Source organism: Sinocyclocheilus rhinocerous, unplaced genomic scaffold (genome assembly GCF_001515625.1).
Source record: "Sinocyclocheilus rhinocerous isolate Xijiao unplaced genomic scaffold, SAMN03320098_v1.1 scaffold125, whole genome shotgun sequence".
Lineage (NCBI taxonomy): Eukaryota > Metazoa > Chordata > Actinopteri > Cypriniformes > Cyprinidae > Sinocyclocheilus > Sinocyclocheilus rhinocerous.
In genome coordinates this window covers 187,758-211,898 of record NW_015660494.1, presented here as the reverse complement: position 1 = coordinate 211,898, position 24,141 = coordinate 187,758, and the positions used below count along the sequence as shown (strand labels likewise).

The window sequence follows — 24,141 nt, the reverse complement described above, 5'->3', positions numbered from 1 at the left end:
GATGCACACACACACACACACATACACACATGCACACACACACACACGCAGAACCAAAGTGTAATACTTTAAGGAGTGTGATTAAGACACACCTAATGACTGTAATTATACAAGATTAACATGTTTGTTGTCGCTGAAGCTAGTCTGACAGATACATTAATTACCACATGCACGTTTAAGGTGAACAATCATATCGGTGTCATTTGAAAACTAACAAGACATGAAGTGTGAAATCAACATATTCAGGATAAAAATCTGTTGAATGTAAGCAATAGCAGCTTATGGTTGGTGGGGGGGGGTTTTCTCTGTATTTTTGGTTTCGGTTCCAGATTCCACACCGTATCAGTGCATTGACACGGCTTTCCATATATAGTCCGACGCTGTTGATATACCACAGCAGCAGTCAGCATTAACACCTTACAGTTTTTTACGATTGCTTAAGCACAATTTTGAAAACAGGGCCCGGTTTGTCAAAACACTACACACAATTAACACAACCCTACACCAAAGTAGCACAACACTTCAGATCATTTGCAAAATGGAACTGGCTGTGTTTAACAGATTGGCTCATAGGTGTGGTAATTTGACAGTTAGTGCTTTGGAATTGCAAGGAAGTGACATCATGATATACTTCTGTGTCTGATGTATACAAGTGTGTTTAGTGTTTTGCAAATCACTGTGTGTAATGTTTTGCAAATAGTGTGAAGCTGACAATGTGCTTACAGTTGTGCAAATCTAGCCTTGTGTTTTGCTCCTTGAGTGTAAGGTTTTGCTAATTGTTGGAAAAGTTTAATTTTAGTGTGTAAGCGATCGTAAAAAACTGTAAACCACGCTTGTGTAACAATGCAACACACAGAGCATGCGTGGGAACCCACTGTCCTGCAGAGTTTAGTCCAGCCCTCAGCAAACACGTCTGAATCTAACGCTGACTCTGTAATGAAGCTTCCAGCTGAGAATCAGCTATGAGACGCTCCAGTTCGACTCGTGATTAGCTGTTGTTATCAATCAGTATTAAATGCCCTACTTACAGAAACAGATAAGCAAGTCTCATCCGAAGGTTCATACACATATTTTACCTTCATTTTCTCAAAAATCAATATTATACTAACATCACACTGGATCTCCAGGCCTCACAATCTTCTCGCATCACAGCGGTAAAGCAGACTTGAACAAGATGATCGCTGGGATATTTCTGTGTGAGTTTTTGGAGAAAGGAACATTTTCAGTACTGAATGTTTTTTTTGTTTGTTTTTTCATTCAATGCAGTTGTTGAATATTTCAACCTTTGCCTTCATTGCTTCACTGAATGGTTGTTCTCGGTTAATCTTGTCATTCAGCCAGCTTTTGTTTATTTAGACCATCATCATTAAATGAAAATGTGCTTTCACATCGAAGTTGTTGTTCTCCTTGTGTGTTTATTTTGAATATTGTTTATTTTCTTATTTGCATTTAGCACATTTGTTCCATGACCCATTTCTGGATCGTGACACAGGAGACTAGCACTGATTTAAATGATCGTGCCCTAGTTTCCCAGGTGTTAAAAATTAGGTTTAATCACAAACATTTACAGAAATATAATGTTCTGTAGTTGAAGCCCTTCATCATTTATAATTTGGATTTTTTTTTTTCCCAAATAAATGTGCTGTCATCTTGTGGCTCACTTTTCTACTATTGCCAGCGCTCTGCTGGTGTTGTTCACTTGTCGATCACAAGAGGCCCTCAGTGGACTTTTTATTTACTTTTTTTTTTCTCGAGTGCCTCTCTGTTGGTTGTATTGTGCCGTCTGTGTTTCGGTTCCCTGTGTGTCAGTTGTATTGTAAGACCTGCTAGTCTTTCTTTGCCCTCTTCATCTTGCAGTGAAAGATTGTTTTATTGGACTGCTTGCCTGTGCTGACCTCTGCCTGTGTGTTGGACTGTTTGTTTTTCAGTTTGAGGAGCCTCGAGTGTGACTGGGTGACAAAGGGTGATCTGGCCTCTTGGGAGCAAATAAATGCCTCTCAGTGCTCAAATCATCTGCTAGAACCGCTGGCTGAATGACAGCACTACTAGCGAGGTTTGCTTCCTCTGATTTACCAGCCTGTGTGATCACACAACATTTGATGACAGTCTCCTGACTAACCGAGGTGAAAAATGACTCAAAATTATATTCAAGTCAGATTTTACTCAATTAAAAAATACAAGCATCTTGCCAAAAACATACTTGAGTAAAAGTACAAGTAAATAAATAAAAATACAACTTTAAATTGTACTCAAGTATTAAAAAAGTAGAAGTACCCAAGGGGAAAAAAAACATAAAAATAAAGAAGAAGAAGAAGAAAGGAGATTCTTGTTTCATCATATTGAATCATCTTCTCAGTGCAAAGTGAAATTGCTTAAATATACACTGCATAAAATCTTTTGTCAGACAGACATGCAGGAGAAAACAAAACACAACACAATGGCACAGGTCAAACACATCTATCTAGTGCAGGGGTGTCCAAACTCGGTCCTGGAGGGCCGGTGTCCTGCAGAGTTTAGCTCCAGCTTGCCTCAACACACCTGCCTTCAAGTTTGCACTAACTCAAACATACCATGTTCAATCTGCACCAGACTTCACATGTTTGATAAAAGTCTTGGCCTGAAGACATCTATATGCCAACGTCCAGTTATAATCATAGCGCCACCAGCTGGCAGCAGGAAGTTTGGCGCATATAAATGACTTTGACATATTCCTCTTATATTTACCACTTTAAATGCATATTGCCCACTCTTTGCTCTTTTCCAAAAGCCACCGGGTGGCGGTGAGCCCGGGTGCGAGGGCCCTTTCATCGCTGCTTGCAGCTTTAATTGGGGTTGGAGCTAAACTCTTCAGGACACCGGCCCTCCAGGACTGAGTTTGGGCACCCCTGGTCTAGTGCATACAACAGCAGCTATTAAAATACACCACAGTGGAGCACAAAAAATACAGCCCTTCAAGGGAAAATACCCCCAAATATACTTCAGTACAGTAATCAAGTAAAATTACTCTATTAAGTATTTACACCCCCATGGTTGAGCAAACCAAACCTTTCTACTCTGAGGTTCAGAAAGTTCTCAGGCTTTCAGAAACTCATTTTAGACTTCAGTCAACCTTGAGTTAGAAAGAGAGAGAGCCAGAAAGACATTCTGAAAACACAGTGCAAAATCCAGCAAACAAAGTTTGAACAAAGTTTATATAATCCAGTCTGCACTTGCAAGGCTAACACGGCTGTATTATTCCCCCATAAACAATTACACATCAGAGAGGGTTACGCTCAGTAATTGTAAAGACTGAAGTGGTTTGGAAGAGGAAACATGTGCTTGGAAACGTGATCAGAATTACTGTATAAAGTGCTCATGTAGAAACCTAATTCCACACTCTAAAAAATGCTGGGTTAAATACAACCCAGTGCTGGGTAAAATAGGGACAAATCCAGAAATTGGGTTGTTTTGGCCCAGCGATTAGGTTTCTACCCAGAAACATTTAACTCAACCGCTGGGTCAAAACAACCCAATTGCTGACTTTGTCCCTATTTTACCCAGCACTGGGTTGTATTTAACCCAGCATTTTTTAGAGTGTATATTTAGGCTATTAGCTAAGCCACCAATACTGATTTTTTTTTTTTATATATATACTTTTAGGTTTTTCATTGAACTTGTTATCAGATGGGCTACATAGGTTTATCATATTAATAACTGCTAATGCAAAGAGATACACAATGCACTGGCTAAAGCAAGCGACGCATTCAACAGACTGTACAAAAGAGTTTGGAACAACACCTGAAGAAAGTGCACCTGTATGAGTGTGTGCAGAACCACTGTACTGAATACCCTCCTGTTAAATCATGCCTCCACACCAGAAATATCAGATCCAGCCCCAGATGACAGAAAAATGTCCTGTCAGAAAAGTGTGCGTATGCCAGAACCTGTGCAAAAATCCCTTTATAAACCCCAGTCAGGGGAAGATTGTGTGTACGTGCATCTCCACCCCGTCTCCTCCCTGAAATCACCACATATGGAGCTTACAATGCCTAGCTTTACTGTGCATAACCTCATCTGCATATCATTTCCATGCATATTCCCATCCACGTGACACCATGTCGAACACCGTCAGAGGTACAAGATGTTAAGGAAATATGAGATAGGGACTATAAATGCCATTTGTGCCATACACCATTTTTATTGCCTTATTAACCTTGTTATGTTTTAGAATAAATATATCAAAATATCCATAAAAACAAAACTGTTTAAAACAGTTCTCAGATAAATATTTTAGAATAGAGTTGATGTCATTCTTTTCCACTGACCAAATAGTATTTATTGTGTAGTATTTATAATAGTATTGTTTTAAACAATTCAAATCAAATATAATTTACACAGTTTTGCTGATAAGGTGAACATATTTCAGCTATTTTTAATGGAAACAGATAGGCCTATATTTATTGCACTGTAAATACCATTGTCTGCCGTGGCGTGTCACTGACAAAGTATTTTAAAAAGGAAACGTGCAAATCTGACAGTTTTCTTCAAGTTGTATCCTTCAAATACAGTGGTATTTTTCATAATGTTGTGGAGATGCCTTCAAGCTGCGGTTGTACAGTAAGCTATTATCACTGGACCTATTCAAACCAGACAACAGACCGTTCCACCGAATCCAGCAGTGTCTGCCATAATATCTTAGTAAGTGTGCATCACTGATCATTGTTCTCGCTAAACTATTTCCTCATAACATGAGATCTGCAGTTTAGTTTAAAGATGAATTATTGTGCACCTATAGCACTCCTCGCTGTCATTAAAACATAGCATGCCACAGGAAAAGTGATCAAGCGCATCCACTATAAAGATGTCTCAGTTCATATCATTTTTGTTTAACTTCTGCGTAATGACTTTATGTAATTTCAGTGCTTATCTCCATTCATGAGAGTGTAATATTTAATGTAAATGTGTATGTCGAAATGAAAACAGTTTAAAATCGTTGTTTACTTCATTACTTCTCTCACTCCAGGAAAAAGAGTGCATACGCATGGTCTATGATGTTTGTACATATTTTCGCCAAGTTTATTTTTTATAAATTCTGATATGTGCGCGGAAAATTGCATTGCAATTGCAATGTTTATAAATGAGACCCCTGGGCCAAAATGTGTTGGAGAGTTTTTAGATGTAACCATCTGATAATAAAGGCTTTTTAATCTGCCATGATCATCCTAAAGTTTTCCTTGATGGACTGTTACAAACCCTAGACCAGAGAGCACCTTTACCTTACAGTTTTCCCAGAGATGCAATCTCTACTATTGGACTTTGCTTGAAAATACCAATCAAAATTTGTAGTGCTAAGCCCCATCAATTCAGTTGAAAAATAATGTGTTTTTTGAACATTAAAGCATGTCAACATATTCTGTTACATCAAATACACAAAATAATGATCTTTAAAAAAGCATCATATGACCCCTTTAAGAATTAAATTTTCTAACAAGATGTGGAATGCGATTAATCACTGCTAACAAAACAGGACCATTTCTCTCAAATCTTAATAACTAGGCTTCATCGCTAGTAAACACCTTAGCTAAAACCATCTGACAATGAGCAAGGAAAGTCTGTTTTAAAATAGTCACTAAACCACCCTCTCATCCATTTTGATGGGTAGAGTTAAAAGTTATTTACAGTTATTTGGGACCAAATCAGAATAGGGGCTTAAATCTCCTATCTGTGTCCAAGATTCGGTGATAAACATGAATCATTCAGCAGGAAGGTCTTATTAGCCGGAGAATGAGCATTTATCAGGGCTATTTCAGGTGGAAATGATGATGCTCTGGGCTCTGTTTTGCAAGATTTGCATGAGTCCCCTGATCTCATCGAGTGTGAAGACCAATGCAAGGAGGACCGGACCGAGGACAGGGAGGATGGGGCGAAGCATTGGGGAAGACAGATCCAGCAGATGCCAGACAACAGAGACACTGTAGACCAACTTCCATGCTGGAAAAAGAGTGGCTAGATCCATAACTAGTCCCGCAGGTGTGTTTTCCATCGGATGGGGATCCCATCTCATTTCCCATGATTCCTCCTGCGCTTTCTCCATACAAGATCAAGAGGCCATCGGCATATACAGTCTGGTTGATCCGATGGGGGAGAACCCGTAAGGTTCATTTTGAACCGTGTCGACCTTATCGGTATCAAAAACGGAGATCTGAATGTCTAGTTGCATTTGTCATAAGTCAGAAGCACGCAGCAATTTGAAAACAAAAGAAACAGGCAGAAAAACAAAAAAGAAGGAGCGACAGACGGCAGGCCACACACACTGGCGCCATCGTGTCTTCAATGCTGTTGAAGATGCAGCTGCACTGGGCAGGCCACATCTCCCGGATGGAGGATTATTGCCCGCCCAAGATTGAGGAAGAGGTTCAAGGACTCTCTTAAGAAGTGCCTTGGGCTAGTCTAGCCTCTGATCGCAGAGCCTGGAGACGCACCATTCCCGAGGCTTTACATCCACAGGAAGAGCAATGGCTTCTCACATGTGTGAAGTACTCTGTGCAATTAATGCAGACTTAAACATGAGGTTTTGTTTAATTGCATTTGGCACACCACTGTAAGAGATAAACATTTCCCACAACCGGGATGCAAATGCCATATGATGCAGTTTCCATTGTCACCTCAGTTGTCTTTCTCAAGTTAACCAAATCAGTCCCACCAACTCTACAATCTCAATTAGGAGTGTCAATGGTCCATTTGAGAGATAGGTGGCGGTAATGCACTTATAAGTCTGCGATCCGCCGTAAAGCAAGAAGAAGACGTGTCACACACCAGCTGTTGAGGACACGCGCTCAGGACAGTTCGGACATTGCAGTGAATCAGAGGTAAAAAACTATATAAATACTGTTCAGTTTCTTGCACAGATAGATTGTTTCGTGTCTTTACACATCAATGTATCGTCACGAGCCGCAGGGTTTAATTTGGTTTTGTTTGTGTATGTTTTTTTGACTCTCAAAGCCGTGATCCCATTCACTGACATTATATGACTGACAGACTGCAACGGTTTGAGTTAAAAATCTTCGTTTGTGGTCTACTGAAGAAACAAAGTCACCTACATCTTGGATGTCCTGGGGGTAAGCGGATAAACATCACATTTAAATTTTTGGGTGAACTATCCCTTTAAAGAGGTCCTGAAAGCAGCTGAAATGGAAGAACTGCTGATTTATTAGTCCTTCAATTCAATATTTGTAAATCGTTCAAAACATTATATTCTTACTTTAGAATAAATAGAATATTATGATTATGTTAAAAGTATGACTGAACTTTGGTCCGAGTCATACATATGTTTTCCGATCAGGGATGTAATAAGGATGTTGAGTTGGGATGAATCTCACAGATCTTTGAACTCTTTTATGGGGCACGTATATTGCACCCATCACTTAAGGTGAGATTTGAGTCAGCTCTGTCTGGTAAGCACAACATAACCCAGCACTGGTTCATGGAGTAAGCGTCGGTGTTCAGAAATGGAGGAACTGAAGCAGCGGGGACACAAGAGAGAAGGCCGTCACAGGTGAAAGACATCCCATCACACACTAATATAATCACTCATACGTTAACACTGACAGTTTAAAAATGCTTTCATTTCATTTACTGAGGTAAAATATGTTGAATTCGTCATGAATACAAAACAGTGCTTTTATTTGACAGATAAACGCAGTACCACATTCACACAACAACAGATTTAATATATTTAATATTTTTATTGACTGATTTAGATTAATATTTAAAATATTTCATTTAACATTAATCTTGAGTAAGATGCTTCAAGTTGAAGAACACAGCCGAATTAAAGTTACACTAGTAAAGGCACACGGTCATTAGGACATTACAAGTAGTTATAATTAAATTACGTGTGTGTGTGTGTTTGTGTGTGTGTGTGTGTGTGTGTGTGTGTGTGTGTGTGTGTGTGAATGTTTTTCTACCCCGTAATTACACACATGTTCCGTCGAACTGTTGTATAAACGCAGTATCACTTGAGCGATACCGGCTCTATATCAGCGGCCTCTGGCCTAATCACAGCCATGCTGATATAGAGCCGGTATCGCTCTCGTACGCGAGTGATATTGCTCATATATAACACTTACAACTATTATACATTATACTATAGTTAAATTTATACATATTTATATAAATACATGTAACCCTGTTACTAGAAAACATTTTTTTTTGGTTTGTGCGTAGGTACGTGATTGTTAAATAAAAAAGATGTTATTCTTTATTTGAATAAAATCAATTAATTTAGATGTTACCACATAAAACAGTTTTTTTTTTTTTTTCCCTGTGTGTGCATTTGTGTGTGTGTGTGTGTATATATATATATATATATATGTGTGTGTGTGTGTATACATACATATACACACACACACAATGAAACCACTAGTAATATGTTACTAAGTAGTAAAATAGATGTAATATGTAATATGGCAATATTAATAACATTCCCTTTGTCTTTATGTGGTTTGGTTTAAGTGCATTTTTTTCCTGTTACTGTGTTTTTAGCATGTTATTGAGTGTGTTGTTTCATTTCCTTGATTGAATTGTATAGTGAGTATTTGAAATGATCCTAAGTTAACCAGAAATCGGTTAGTAATAATTTCCATCAGAAGACAGCTAAACAAAGGGTCAATTAGAATTTCGAACTCAGGCCCTTATCAGTCCAGTGGTAAAGTGATAAGGGGGCTACATAAAATGGAGGCACCGCTGGGATCCTTTGTCTTCTGATCAGGTAAAAGAAAAAAGAAAAAATCTAAAATGTCCTCAAAAGAGAAACAAATGTCACATGAGCTTCGCAGTTGGTGTGAGACTGAACAAATTGACCCCCAACATGCAATTCTTCTTCTTGGGGTGCCATCTGACACTGATGTTGCCTTCATAGAAGACACAATCCAAGCCATTAAGATTTTTGGAAGAGTGCGGGCTCGCGCTACAAAAGAAGGTTTGACACCAGAAACACTCCAGGTTCTGTGTGAGTGTAGAGAAAAAATCTGTGCTACACAGGTTCCCGTTGAAGTTGTGCCGTCATCTGGGGATGCCTGGAAGATCCTTGTAGCAGCAGGTGACGAACCCGTTGGTGATGTGTTTCAAGAGAAACTTAATCAGTTTCTGTCTCAGGAAGGCAAAACCATGAGTGACCTACAAGGTTTAGTTAATCCGTTGGTATCAGTCATGACTTCTCCTGAAGCCATCATTCGGGCGGTAGGGGAACTGCTAGAGAAAACCTCCAAGCCTGTGAGTGATGGCCAGGCTTATAGGCATTTGAGAATTTTTTCTGGAGTAGTTCCTACGCCTGCCGGCGAAGAAAGTAGTGAGAACTGGCTGGAACAAGCAAGGCTAATGGTCACAGAGTGTGATTGTTCAGCTAAGGAGAAACGTAAGCGAATAGTCGAAAGCCTTAAGGGGCCAGCTTTAGAAGTAGTAAAGGCAGTGAGGGGCGACAACCCTGAAGCCACTGCACTAGAGTATCTTGAGGCTTTGGAGAATGCTTTTAGTACTTCAGAGTCTGAGGAAGACTTATATTTTGCTTTTCGACTGCTCCGGCAAGAGCCGGGGGAGGCCCTTTCTGATTTCCTGCGTAGACTCGAGCGGTCACTTACCTTAGTAGTGAAACGAGGAGGGTTGATGCCACAGCGAGTTGATAGAGCTTGGATTGAGCAACTGCTAAGGGGTGCGGTGGAGTCAGACATGATGATGTTAAAGTTGCGGCTGCGTGAGAGAAGAGAAAGTCCTCCTACCTTTTTGAAACTCCTCAATGAAATAAGGGAGGAGGAGGAAACTGAGGCAGCCAGACGTAAACTCACCACTAATGTAAGGGAGACACAATCGAAAGACCGTACAAGAGGCCCTCTAGCTAGCCGGGATGGCTCAAAGGTTGAGGTAAAGGAGTTGCGACTTCAGTTAGGGGACCACAAGCAGTCTCGACTCCCTGAAGGAGTAGTTGAGAAAGAAAAAAACCCTTTACCGCCTTTAACTTCAGAGGTGCAAGCACTGAAAGTACCGTTCTAGCTAGAGTCTATGCTACCGACACTGTAAGAGAGACAAGAAGTGTCCCAAACTTCCATCCAGTTATTGATCCCAAGTTATTTGATTTTGGAGACTCCCAGGTACCACAGGAATGGAAAGACCGGCTCAGTCAGAAGTTGTCACAGAGGGTTAACGTGTTCTCTTTATCTGACTGGGATGTTGGGTTAGCGAAGGGAGTTGAACATCACATACGGTTACGTGATGAAAAACCGTTCCGTGAACGCTCTCGACGGTTAGCTCCAGCTGACATAGAGGACGTCCGGCGTCACTTGAAGGACTTGATGGCGACGGGAATTGTTAAGGAGTCCCGGAGTGGTACCGTTCTAGCTAGAGTCTATGCTACCGACACTGTAAGAGAGACAAGAAGTGTCCCAAACTTCCATCCAGTTATTGATCCCAAGTTATTTGATTTTGGAGACTCCCAGGTACCACAGGAATGGAAAGACCGGCTCAGTCAGAAGTTGTCACAGAGGGTTAATGTGTTCTCTTTATCTGACTGGGATGTTGGGTTAGCGAAGGGAGTTGAACATCACATACGGTTACGTGATGAAAAACCGTTCCGTGAACGCTCTCGACGGTTAGCTCCAGCTGACATAGAGGACGTCCGGCGTCACTTGAAGGACTTGATGGCGACGGGAATTGTTAAGGAGTCCCGGAGTCCCTACGCCTCACCCATAGTTGTTGCCCGAAAAAAAAATGGGGATGTGAGGATGTGTGTGGACTACCGCACTCTTAACAGTCGGACCATACCTGACCAGTACATAACCCCTAGGGTAGAGGATGCATTGGACTGCTTGGCGGGTAGCCAATGGTTCTCTGTCCTGGATTTAAGGAGCGGATATTATCAGATAGCAATGGCCGAGGAGGACAAAGAAAAAACAGCTTTTATATGCCCGTTAGGGTTCTTTCAGTTTGAACGCATGCCCCAAGGAATAACTGGGGCCCCGGCCACTTTCCAGAGGCTCATGGAAAGGGCCGTGGGGGACATGCACCTCCTCGAAGCTATTGTCTATCTTGATGATATTATAGTGTTCGGTCAGACGTTGGAGCAACACGAAGAACGTCTTCTTAAGGTTCTGGATAGACTGGAAGAATGCGGTCTTAAAGTGTCGATCGATAAATGCCAATTATGTCAGCCAGAGGTACGGTACGTTGGACACATTGTGTCTGCCGCTGGTGTATCTGCCGATCCTGCCAAAATTGAGGCTGTCACTCGTTGGAAACAACCTCATGATCTAAAGTCTCTTAGGTCATTTTTGGGTTTTTGCGGATACTACCGCAGATTTATAAAAGATTATTCGTCCATCGTGAGACCACTTACCGACCTTACTAAGGGTTTTCCGCCCACCATTCAAAGTAAGCAGTCCCCCAAGTCGAAAAGTCCCAAAGAGTACTTTAGGAAGTCAGAACCTTTTGGGGATCGAGGGACGCCAGCCTGTACCAGTGCATTTAAGGAGATTGTATACAGACTGACACATACCCCAGTTCTAGCCTTTGCTGATCCGTCCAAGTTGAGTGAGGCAGAACATCGCTATCCGATACATCAGCTGGAGTTCCTTGCTCTTAAATGGGCCGTGGTAGACAAGTTCCATGATTACTTATATGGGGCAAGGTTCACAGTTAGAACGGACAACAACCCTCTAACTTACGTGCTAAGCAGCGCCAAATTAAATGCTACTGGACACCGGTGGTTGGCGGCCTTAGCCACCTATGAATTTGATATACAGTATAGACCGGGTCGCAGCAATATTGATGCTGATATATTGTCCCGTCATCCCCATAATGCTAACTCATTAGGTGAGTGGGTGGAGATCCCTCAGTCAGGTGTCAAAGTGATTTGCCAACTCACCCGAGATGATAGCTCTTCCAGTACTCCGCCTCGATTTGTAGACCAATTAGGAGTTCATCCAGATGGGATCCCTACCGCTTTCTCTGGGCTGTTACGGCTAGAGGCTGGTGGTTTAGAACGGTTGAACCCGGCTGATTTAAGGGAAGCTCAAGACCAGGATTCCATTATTGGTGTTATTAAAAGGGCAAAAGAGACCGGCCAGTTAATGCCTGTTAGGAAAGATTCTGATCCAATGATTGCAACCCTGAAACAGCAGTGGTCGAAATTAATAATCAAAGATAATGTGCTTTACAGGGTAGTTAACACACAAAACGAAAAGAAGCGGTCTCAGTTGGTGTTACCTAAAGAATACCAGCTGCTGGTTTTGAGGTCCCTCCATGATGATAATGGTCATCTAGGAGTTGAGAAGACTCTGGAGCTCCTGAAAGATAGGTTTTACTGGCCAAAAATGGGTCTGGACGTGGAAACCTATGTGAAAAATTGTGGGCGCTGCATTACAAGGAAGACCCTCCCACGGAAAGCTGCAACGCTGAATCAAATTACTAGTGATGGGCCACTCGATTTAGTTTGTATTGACTTTCTATCCCTGGAACCAGATAGCAAAGGGTTTGCAAATGTGTTGGTTGTAACAGACCACTTTACTCGTTATGCTCAGGCATATCCAACCCGGGATCAGAAAGCAATAACTGTGGCCAAAGTATTATTTGAGAAATTTTTCATCCACTATGGTTTACCGGCTCGAATCCACTCCGATCAGGGGCGGGATTTCGAGAGTAGGTTGATACAGGAGCTATGCAGGATGTTAGGCATTCGGAAATCCAGAACTACCCCCTACCATCCCCAGGGTGACCCGCAGCCTGAGCGATTTAATAGGACCCTGTTATCCATGCTGGGCACCCTGGATGATGAGAAGAAACAAAAGTGGAGTCAGTATGTAAGCCAACTTGTGCACGCATATAATTGTACACAAAATGAGGCTACGGGATACTCACCGTATTTTTTGTTATTTGGTAGGGAGGCTCGCTTGCCCATAGACATTTGTTTTGGGTTGTCCTCCTCTGACAATGCTAGCGCCAGTCAATTGCAGTATGTACAACAGTTGAAGGCTGATTTACAGGCGGCGTATAAGCTGGCATCTGAAGCAGCTTTCAAAAATCACCAAAAGAACAAAGCCCGTTATGACAGTAGTGTGAAGCATCAGGTGTTGAAAGAAGGAGACAGGGTATTGGTCAAGAATTTGGGACTTACCGGAAAGCATAAACTTCAAGATCGGTGGAGGTCAGTGCCTCATATAGTGGTAGCAAAGCTTCCCAATGTGCCAGTGTACCGGTTGAAACCTGAGGGTGGGGCAGAACGGGAGAAAACATTACATAGGGACCATTTACTGCCTATAGGTGAGTCTGTCAGGTTCCCCCAAGTATATGATAAGGAAAAGTCCTCTCGAAAACCAGTTACCCGATCTGACAGGGGTGTGAGGAGATCCGGTTTTCATTCCAGTAGTCCCGTAGACTTACCCAACTCCTCATCTAGCTCAGAAAGTGAGATGTGTTATGGCTGTGTTGAGGGTCAGCACAAAGTATTGAATCTTCCTAGAAGAGAGCCTGAACCGATTGGGGGGGATACAGTGGAACCCGAAGATGTCTCTTCTGTGCAAGAGCAGAGTGATGTAGGGGACGATTTGCTGGTCGTGATGCCTGAAGGAGAAGGGGAGCATTCAGGGTCAGTTGTGGATGACGCGGCTGAGTCAGAGTCAGAAGGGGGAGACTATCCTGTTTCAAAAGAGTCTGATAAAGCAAATCAGAGTAGTCATCCATACAGACTGAGAAGTAGGGTAGAACCCGCCAGTCGTCTCAGTTATGATGCACCAGGAAAACCCACAGATCGATCCATTACCTTAGTCCATCGTGGACTGGTCATTAGGATCAGTTCTAAAGCTTTTGATGTTGAGGAAAATCATACGGGTGAAAAATGTTTAAACGTTTCTTCAAAATAGTAACATGACAGGGGTTGATTTGAGGGAGTGTTGGTCTAATGGGGGCATGCAGACCATCAGAAGGGGGAGAATGTAACCCTGCTTGAATTCATATTAATACACCTTTGAATTCACTCATTTAATTGTGTAGTGTGTTGTTTCATTTCCTTGATTGAATTGTATAGTGAGTATTTGAAATGATCCTAAGTTAACCAGAAATCGGTTAGTAATAATTTCCATCAGAAGACAGCTAAACAAAGGGTCAATTAGAATTATCAGAACTTATCAGTCCAGTGGTAAAGTGATAAGGGGGCTACATACATATCAGCTGGCATACGAACAGAAAATGTCACACGTCAGTGGTGCATGCTACACGCCACTCTCACTTAAGAGTGTGTTAAGCCAAGTGTGAGAGTGTCATATCATGAATTTATGTTGTTAAGTGTGACTGTCTGTATTCACAATATACAGCACGGCTTCAAGAGCCTTATTGCATATATAATATGGTTACTACATATTACAAATATTATGGACACAAATTGTTTTAATATGTCACTTTAGTGAGCAAATGAATGCAATGGCGTCGATCCACTGGAAGATCTAGTCCTGATATGCAGCAGTAATAATGATTGGCTATGGGAGCTGCGCAGGCATATCAAAGCTGTTAATCTAGCACAAGCGCTGACAACTATCTGTTCTGTTTCATCTCATATTTAATATTATGTTTGTTTGTTTTATTTATGAATTGTTTGCTCATCTAAATGATTTGAGGAGGCACTGCTCAAACACGTTTGTTTACACACCACACTGAATGGATGCAATGCATTGATTTCGCATTTAATCATGAGGAGAACGCACAAGTGTCGCATTCATCATCCCTCAGAAACACCACTTCACAGTTGCTTTTCTTCAGTCTGAGTTTTTACCTTTCACAATGACTGTCTGTACAGAGACACCTGGGACCCGTTCCAGCTGAACCCGATCGGAGCCGAAAAAGAGAAGAAGAGAATATGCTTTCAGATTCTGCAGAACCTGGTGGCCGTTATTGTGGGTCTGCTCGTGTTGGTCAGCGGGGTCATGAGCAAGGTGAATTACATGCGCATAAATATTGATGGAGGATAACAGCTACGTGTACATTCACAGGAACTCACAAACATCTGGAGCCTTCATGATTAAAATACATTCATGTCAGTTTCTGTGAGCGCACTGTTGAGTTATTGAAATATATTAATCTGTTATCAGGATATATATATATTATCGTAGTCATAGTTCAGGGATGAATATTGTTGTAAATGCTACAATTCTTAATTAAGACGCCATGTAAACGCCAAATAACCATTATTCACTTTATAAAGATAAAATATAACGAAATGTGACTCTAATTTGTGTCTGGTTACTATTTATTTATTTATTCAAGGTGATGTTGTTACAGTGTAATCATATAAATAATTACTGCGTAATATTAATTAACTACATGTACTTACTATAGGGTTAAGATTAGGGCTTGGGTTAGGTTAAGGGTTAGTTGCTTGTAATCATGCATGACTTACTGTCATTACTAGAGTAAGTGCATGCAACGTGTAACTACATCATATTAAAATAAAGTGTTACCTTGTTTCTTATTGCAGTTGCTGACATTGTCATGCTCACACAACACTGAAGATTCAGTGATTCACAGATGATTCTGCGTGTCGTGATCCAACGCATTAAAGGCACTTTTTGTATTGTAGGGCTCTCTGCTGGTCTTGACCACTCTGACCAGTCCAGTGTCTTTGAGAAACAACGTGGACAAACAGTTCTACACGCTGATGTTGATGTGTGTGCTAGTGATGCCAAACCTACTGATGTTCCTGAAGTCTCTGTGGAAGTGCGTCTTCAAGAGCTATGTGGCCCCGAACACAAGGACACTGGGAATCGTGAGTTGACATGATGCAGATTAACACAGGAGAACACTGCTTTCTACACATTTTACAGGAAAAGAATTGAATAAGTCTAACAGTTCCTAATATGTGGGTTTGTAAGTGGGTGATGAGGAATGAAAAGAGGAAAGTCACATGCGAGACATTGGCCCATGAATCAAACTGGAAAAATATAGATGGACAAATTACCAAGTAAACCACTCACTCACTGAGATTTCACTGCTTTCTGATAAGTCCAAATCACACTTGAAACGACTTGTAGTAATGATCAGATGTGAGACAGGAGCGAGTAGGCACCATCGTAACACCTGCAGTGTTTACTGAGCATGTTGGTGACTAATGCAGAAATATGAAGTATCCACAACATCTCAGATTTGTTACATTATTCTTATAAAGCAGGGGTTTCTAACCCTGCTCCTGGAGATCTACCTTCCTGCAGACTCCAACCCGCTCCAACACACCTGCCTGTAATTATCAAGTAACCTTGAACACCTTGATCAGCTGCTTCAGGTGTGTTTGAGTATGTTGGAGCTGAACTCTACAAGACGGTGGCTCTCCAGTAGCAGGGTTAAACACCCCTGCTTTAAAGCAGTAGTTCTGAATTCCAGTCCCGGCGACCCCTCGCTCTGCAAAATTTGCATGTCTCTCTTATGCCCGGTTCAGACTACACGATTTTAGCCCGATTTTGGGTGTCATGGGGATTCGTAAACGACAATGTGCGTCAGGACGCAAGATTCCATCGTTTCAGCTCGTGTAGTGTGTTATAGTGGACGACAACCGATTCCGCGTCTGCGATGCTTCACGACATCACGACAGAAAGACTAGCATGTTTGATTTTTTTTCAAAATCGTGTAATCTGACACAGTGACTATCGTGACCGACAAAAATATTGTGTAGTCTGAACCCGGCATTATTTAACACTCCTGATTCAGATCATCAGCTCGTTAGAAGAGAGCTCCATGCATGAACTGTGTTCCCACTGATAGGGTCCCTACACAGTGTTCTTTGCTCCCTACTCCCTGAGCATGAGAAATTCATTCCACTTCGGAACATTCATTCACAGACTTGCACTACGCCACGACCTGCAGTGTCTTCACACACAGACGAAACTTACTAGAGAAGTCATAATATATCTCTGTAAATAAATACAATTTAAATTCACGTCTCGCATAATTTAATGCCCTCTGAATGGGACACATTCGCTCCCTTCGAACTGGAATCACGGCGGAATATCCTGTGATGTCCACTTCGCAGGGCACTTACGGTCTAATAGAACAAACCTCTGAAGTGATGAGACACATACAAAATGTGCAGAGCGGGGGGTCATGAGGACTGGAATTGAGAACCAGACGATCATTTAGTGAAGGACGTTGACTTAGTCTGCTCGTGCTGTTATATAACAATGATGACTTGATGGCAGAGGAGTAACTCCTGGTGTAGTTCCTGCATCTCAAACATGCATGAACTGGTGAAACGTATACCTTGAATGCAATGGAAGCCTCAGTGTGCACATGTAATGATTGTTGTTAATGCTTCTGCAGATGTGTGGGATTGAGAGTCTGGTGGCAGTCGGGACTGCGATACTGGTGCTCATTGTGATGCCTAAGCTTGATGTTCTCACAAACCTCAGCATCCCCGGAGGCATCTGCATCCTTTCAGCCGTGCTTCAGATCGCCTTCCGCTTGCAGACGCAGAGCTGGATGATCCTCTACCCCATATGCTCCCTCATCCTAGTGCTCAGCGGCTACGTTCTACTGGTGGTCGACTACTTCGTGAGAGAATCCTCTTTTGTCCCAGGACAAGTAGAAGGTTGTTACATATATGTAGGTATTGCGATTTTTGCATCGCTGCTGGTTTCTCTGAACTGGTGGGAGAACCCTTTTCAGGCCAGCACTAACATTCAGGAAATGCTCAGCGAACTGGACACTTTCAGAGACGCCGTTTATCTGTTCACCAGCCTCATTCGAATAGCGCTGACTTTGGGGGTGTACTTTCTGTATTACTGCCTGATTGCTGAGACTCCCATTGTATGGAATGATTTCACCAAAGCCAGTAAAGGCACGGTAGAGATAGGCCTTGGGCTGTTTTCCCTGCAGGCGTTCTGCTCTGCTGCGTGCCACTGGTTTGGAGTCGTGGCCTGCAAGATCCACGCGATGAGATTTGGTTTTGCTCTGCCTGTGTCATTAACTGGTCCAGCAACACTAATCCTGGGCATAATACTTTTCTTGACGCAAGCTGAGAGTTTGGTCCCTTCATCTGAAACTGCTAGCTTATATAGCTCCGCCAACAATTTTACAATTCATACTCCTTTCTGGCCATTTTGTCATGAACTTGAAGCTCTCAAGGACGTCAATAAAACCTCGGTTATAATGTTGGAAATTTCCTATAGTATCTGCAAAACGTCACTCAACAACCCGAACGCCATGTGGCCTTTCTCCATGCTGGCGCTGGAGGGGGTCTGCATGTGGCTCGGGCTGGTCTCAGGCACGTATTACGTCTGGAAAATAAAGGTACAGAGAATCGAACGCACGTCCCAACTTTTCGTACGCCGCCTGTATGAATCCGCCTTCATTGACCTCTCTATGCTGCTGAACACGAAAATGAAAGTGGTTCGTACGGCAAACAAGGAGAGGTACATATACAACCATGATGTATATGAAATGATACACGTAATACAGTACAAGTGCACGAATTTAGTCTGACTGTTTCCTTTCCTTCTTTCTGTCGTGTAGTAGTAGTAACAATGAAGTGGAAAACTGTGTCATTTACCTTTGTGCAACAATGTGGCATGAAACATACGATGAGATGCTGAAAATCGTGACTTCAATGTTCAGGTATTTATGATGGATGAGTATTATAAATGTATTTCAGCTCAAAGCCCAGTTGGTTGAAACCCCTTTTAAGCAAAGAAATGATCGCTGAGGCCTTTTTTCACCTAAGGGGTTTCAAATGACCGGCTGCAGTTCTCCATTCATCTGGCTTGTTTGTTGGTTTCAGATTGGACAGATACCGAGGGGATCCAAAGGAGGAACACAAGGATTGCTTTGACTTTGAGTGCCATATTTATGTTGACGATGCCTTCATGTTAGAAAAAGACACGGAGAGAAAGCTTGTCAACTCCTATGTTTGCGATCTCATAAAAGTAGTCATGGAGGTGTACAGGTAAGGCAAAGCTTGGTATATAATATATATATATATATATATACATTTCACAACCAACTGTAAACTATATTTCACTGTTTTTGTAAGGGTGTTTACAAATAAGGAGCCTGATGAAGTTTCCATCATTGAAACACCATATGGTGGTCGTCTTATGATTGTCATGCCAGAGGGAAACATGCTTTACGTCCATCTTAAAGACAAACAACTGATTCGAAACAAAAAGAGATGGTCACAGGTGAATCTCAAAGTCTTATTCCTTAGCATGACAAATAATTCAGTCTTTGCCACACTGTTAATGTTGAACGTTTACCTGAACCAGACTGAGTGTGTGTGCATTTTCAGATCATGTACCTGTACTACCTGCTTGGATGGAAAGGATACAATGTCAAAAACCCTCAGAAAATAACAGTACGTTTTTTTTGAATTGCTGGTTAGTGTATAACATGGATTCACACAAGGTCACATCACACACCTGCAGAATAAAACTATATATAAAACTAAAACTATAATAAAACAGAATAAAACTATATACATAAAAAAGAAATATATAGGCCTATACACCCAATATATTTCACTTAAATCATTAACAGATTAGCAAAACGAAAGAAAGAAATGTGCTGAGTTTCATTCATTGTGACACGCTCCGACCAAAGTTCACAGAAAGGAAACCGAGACGGCAGAAAGCGGCATCCTGCTGGTTTTCTTTATTTTGCAAAAGCTTCACAGTTTTGATTGATGTCTTGCTTATATCTGTATGACCATAAATTACGGTCATATACAGTTTCCTCTCTTAGAAGGGAAAACAATGCAGTGATAAAAAAATAGAGTTAAAGAAACATATAAAAAGTTACACTGCTCAATTTAAATAGTCCGTAGTACAGTATCCGTTCAGCGTGACCACCGCGCTGTTATCCACCTTATGTTTCAATGTGGAAGTAATCCGTTTTCAGTGAATGTACAAGACGCTTCCAGTTCATTAGCCGCTGTAGGGAAATAGCGAGAATAATAACAAAGTGCAGTAAACTGTAAAACTGCTTAAAGGGGTCATATGATGTTGCTAAAAAGAACATTATTTTGTGTATTTGGTGTAATGCAATGTGTTTATACGGTTTAAGGTTAAAAAAACACATTATTTCCCACATACTGTACATTATTGTTTCTCCTCTATGCCCCGCCTTTCTGAAACGCCTTTCGATTTTTACAAAGCTCATCGGTCTGAAAAGCGAGGTGTGCTCTGATTGGCCAGCCATACAGTGTGTTGTGATTGGCTGAATACCGCTAGCGTGTGATGGAAATGTTACACCCCTTACCATACTGTGTCTCCGTGTGTCCCGGCGCAATGAGACAAAACCAATAAAACCCATTACAAACAAGGCATTTGTTGCATCCAGTGGGGACATAAATACGGATTGGTGTTATGCAAATCTTCCCACATCGTGACGTAGATATGTGGGGGCGTGTTAGAACGAGCCGTTTTAGGTAGGTGTGGCTGACTCTTAACTTTTATAAAGAATATCTCTTTGGATTTGAGACTTTAGTCTTTGCAACTTTACAGATCTTCTTTATGCACCAAGAGCTTGTAACACTCTAAAGAGAAAGGAACAATTGAAATCGCATCATATGACCCCTTTAAGAAACACCAGTTTGCAATATCAAGCAGCAAAACAAGCTGTTTTGTACAGCCAAAAATAGCTGGAAGCGGATGAGCCCAGAAGCCTCGCACATAAAATATACAAAAGTCCACACCCGATTTTATGGGAAAAAAAGGGTGGATAGCTTATATGAAGGATGATGTTTTACATTGATAATGCGAGTGAAGTACAAAGCCTATAGTTTACATAATAAATAATATTTTACCATCCAGATACGTCGCACATATGGAAACATTTGGATTTGTGCCTAATGAGAGACGTAGGCTTCAGTTTCGCTTTGAATGGAAACATTTTGAATTTTTAACATTTTCTTGAAAAAATACTTACATTTCTTAAAAACGTTGACAGTTTTTTCTTTCGTTTAAAATATTTGGCCAAAATCTGGTTATAAAAGAGTATGCAGTATTGGCCTTGACTAGATGCAAGATACCAGACTAAGACTCTCTTCGTGATTTTTTTTTTTTGAGTAAAGAATAATGTTGATTCTGCTCGGAGCGAAGCTATTTAATTAAAAAAATTTTTTTTTTTCATTTTTAAGCCCTGCTGAAAATCACTTTCTGTTTTTGACACTGTGTGTTCTTACAGAGACAAAACAACCCATGTCGTGCCAGTCTCATTTCATTAGATGGTGAGAGTTATTTACTACCTTCTTATGACAATGACAGCAAGAGGAGGCACATATCTGATGACAACACGTATATCATGGCCTTGGATGGAGACACAGACTTCCAACCCGCTGCTCTGATTCTGCTCGTGGATCGGCTGAGAATGTATGACACCGTGGGCGCAGCCTGTGGACGCATCCACCCCACAGGAATGGGTAAAAATGATCTGCGTTCAGATCAAACAACTGAACAGAAATGGTCATCTTCTGAAAAAAGCTTTACTTATAGGAAATGTAGGATGTCAAATTGCATAACACTTACAAAAACCTGTACATGACTTAAAGGAAGAAAGAAGAAGCAGTTTGGATTCTATAAAATATATTTTATATCCCTTTTATATCCCTGCTAATTAAATTCTGATCAACATACAAAGTCCACTGACATAAACCATTCCTGGCAGTCACTGCAGTTTTATATTAACACCGCAGAGTAGAAAGAGCCATCGAAAAGATCACATAACTAATCTCGACAAAACACGCAAATCAACGTTTACAATATGATAACTATCTGAAAGACATAACCTGAATATAAAAATGCTCACATGCAATATGAGCACGACACTCCACTTTTTCATTGTTCAAAACAGCGATTCTGTGTATGTGATGTTTTAGGCCCAATGGTGTGGTATCAGAAGTTCGAGTACGCAGTGGGTCACTGGCTTCAGAAGACAGCGGAGCACGTGTTTGGGTCGGTTCTGTGCAGTCCAGGCTGTTTCAGTCTGTTCAGAGGATCTGCACTGATGGACGACAACGTCCTGAAGCGATACACCACCAAAGCCACACAAGCCTCTGAGTATGTGCAGTATGATCAAGGTAAACCCTTCCTCAGGCTCAGAACCCCTTCGTTTCTGTAGCATTGGATATCTCACTAGCATGCTAACCATCCACTAGAAGTCTTGTTTATGCTTAATAAATAACATGCAGTTTCATTATCTCATACATGTGTCTTTACTATCTTGTCATCCAATGAGACAGTATATACGAATAGTCTTTTCCTGGCATGTATGGACACTTGTCATAAATGCCTGATGGGTGAAAATGTGTCTTCTTTTGGGACTGATCTCACCCCACTGCAGTGGAATAACTGAAAAAAAAAAAAAAAGACTCGCCCGACATGTCAATGCCATGTTACCTGTATATATTTTACAGTATATTACAAAATATTAGCTTTTTTTCAGACTGAAAAATGGAGCATTTAAAGTACCAAATGTGGTTTTAGATGCAAAATAAACGTTTTACTGACTATTTAATGAAGAGAGGTGGGATAAATGTGTTTACGCAGGAATCGAGAGAAACGATGAATGTTTTTCACAGAGCATGTTACATAAAAGATAGTTTTTTCAGGTAACACAAATTAATGTGCTTCTTGCGGTAACATCTATAATTAAATGGTCTTATTTAAAGTTAAGTTCAAATGTAACTTAATCAACATGGAAAGGTTATATCAACGTTTGGGTTAGATCAAGTAGAAATAGATCCTTGAAATAACAGTTGCAAGTCAACACAGCACCTCTATTCAGTAAAGCAGATGGTTAGCGAGATGTCTATGACTTATTGCATCTGATGTTTCTGTGTAGTTGATGATCGCTGAAAGTCAGGCTCCTCTATGCCCCACCAGTTCACCATGTTACTCAACCGTTCACATTTAGGTGAGGACCGTTGGCTGTGCACTCTTCTCCTGCAGCAGGGCTGGCGGGTAGAGTATAACGCTGCTTCAGACGCTTTCACCAACTCACCGCAAGAGTTCAAAGAGTTTTACAACCAGAGGCGTCGATGGGGTCCTTCAACACTGGCCAACACTCTCGATCTGCTCCACAGCGGGAAAGACACGGTCAAGAGGAACACCTCCATATCCATGCTCTACATCTTATATCAGATCTTCACTGTGGCTTCCTCCATCCTGGGACCTGCCTCTGTCACCCTCATGATAGCAGGTAAATATTTAAAGACTGGGGGAAAATGTGTTACGGTGGTTCAACTGCCCTGCTGGAAAAGTCCGTTAAAACCAGCTTCTGATGGGGCTGAGGTTGACCTGGTAGACCATCTGGTCAACCTGTTCAGGGCTTGTGTATTACCTAATCTGGTAGAGAACTGGTTGAGTTGGTTAACCATGCCCCAAGACGCAGCTTGGTTTACCAACTTGAACTGTGTGTAGAATACATCTGTGTGAATATATAAAAGTATGAAGACTGATGTGGAGTGCAAAGTCTGCTAACTGTCTCTTTCTTTTCCTTTTTAGGAGCTTTCCAATTTGTGTTTGGAATTGAAGGCACTCTTTCCATAGTAATTGCTGTTATACCTCCAACTGTTTACATGCTCATATGTTTTGTGGCCAACCCCAACTTCCAAATCACAATTGCTGCCATTCTCAGTGTCATATATGCATTCCTGATGACTGCATCCTTCTTCTCCATTATTGGTAATCATTGTTAATTATTGTTTTTTTTTGTATTTTAAATTGTGTTGAAAACATGCTTGGTGATATTCCATTTTATTGGACTTCTTATTTTAGGTGACATGGTTAAACAGGGGACATTTATAACCCCCACTGGACTCTTCCTGGTGTCTGGTGCGATCCTGTACATGGTGACAGCCATCCTTCACCCTCAAGAGTGCACTTTGATTATCTACGGTCTAATGTACTTCATCTGCATTCCCAGTGGATATCTCCTCCTCACGATATATTCCCTAGTCAACATGCACATTGTGTCTTGGGGCACTCGAGAATCTAACAAGGGCAAGGAGCAGAAAAAGCAAGTGGGTGTCGTGTGCAATCGCGACTGCAGAATGTGCTGTTGGGACGTGAAAATCCAAGTCACTCAGGAGACCGAAAATCTAATCCTTCAACAAATCCAGCAAGCCGTCAATCCAAACACACC

At 41.4% G+C, this 24,141-nt stretch overlaps 1 protein-coding gene across 1 annotated transcript in view; it reads left to right on the top strand.

Moving 5' to 3' along the window:
* The first annotated feature begins 7,487 nt into the window (after positions 1–7,487).
* LOC107725003 (uncharacterized) overlaps positions 7,488–24,141 on the top strand; it is a 19,201-nt gene continuing 2,547 nt past the window's right edge. Inside the window, exons 1-12 of the mRNA XM_016534120.1 lie at positions 7,488–7,534; positions 14,816–14,951; positions 15,596–15,781; positions 17,326–18,416; positions 18,517–18,618; positions 18,782–18,946; positions 19,034–19,181; positions 19,289–19,354; positions 21,184–21,418; positions 21,875–22,075; positions 22,912–23,196; positions 23,502–23,681. Coding sequence (XP_016389606.1) covers positions 7,488–7,534; positions 14,816–14,951; positions 15,596–15,781; positions 17,326–18,416; positions 18,517–18,618; positions 18,782–18,946; positions 19,034–19,181; positions 19,289–19,354; positions 21,184–21,418; positions 21,875–22,075; positions 22,912–23,196; positions 23,502–23,681 — 2,842 coding nt within the window. The remainder of the gene's footprint in view (positions 7,535–14,815; positions 14,952–15,595; positions 15,782–17,325; positions 18,417–18,516; positions 18,619–18,781; positions 18,947–19,033; positions 19,182–19,288; positions 19,355–21,183; positions 21,419–21,874; positions 22,076–22,911; positions 23,197–23,501; positions 23,682–24,141) is intronic.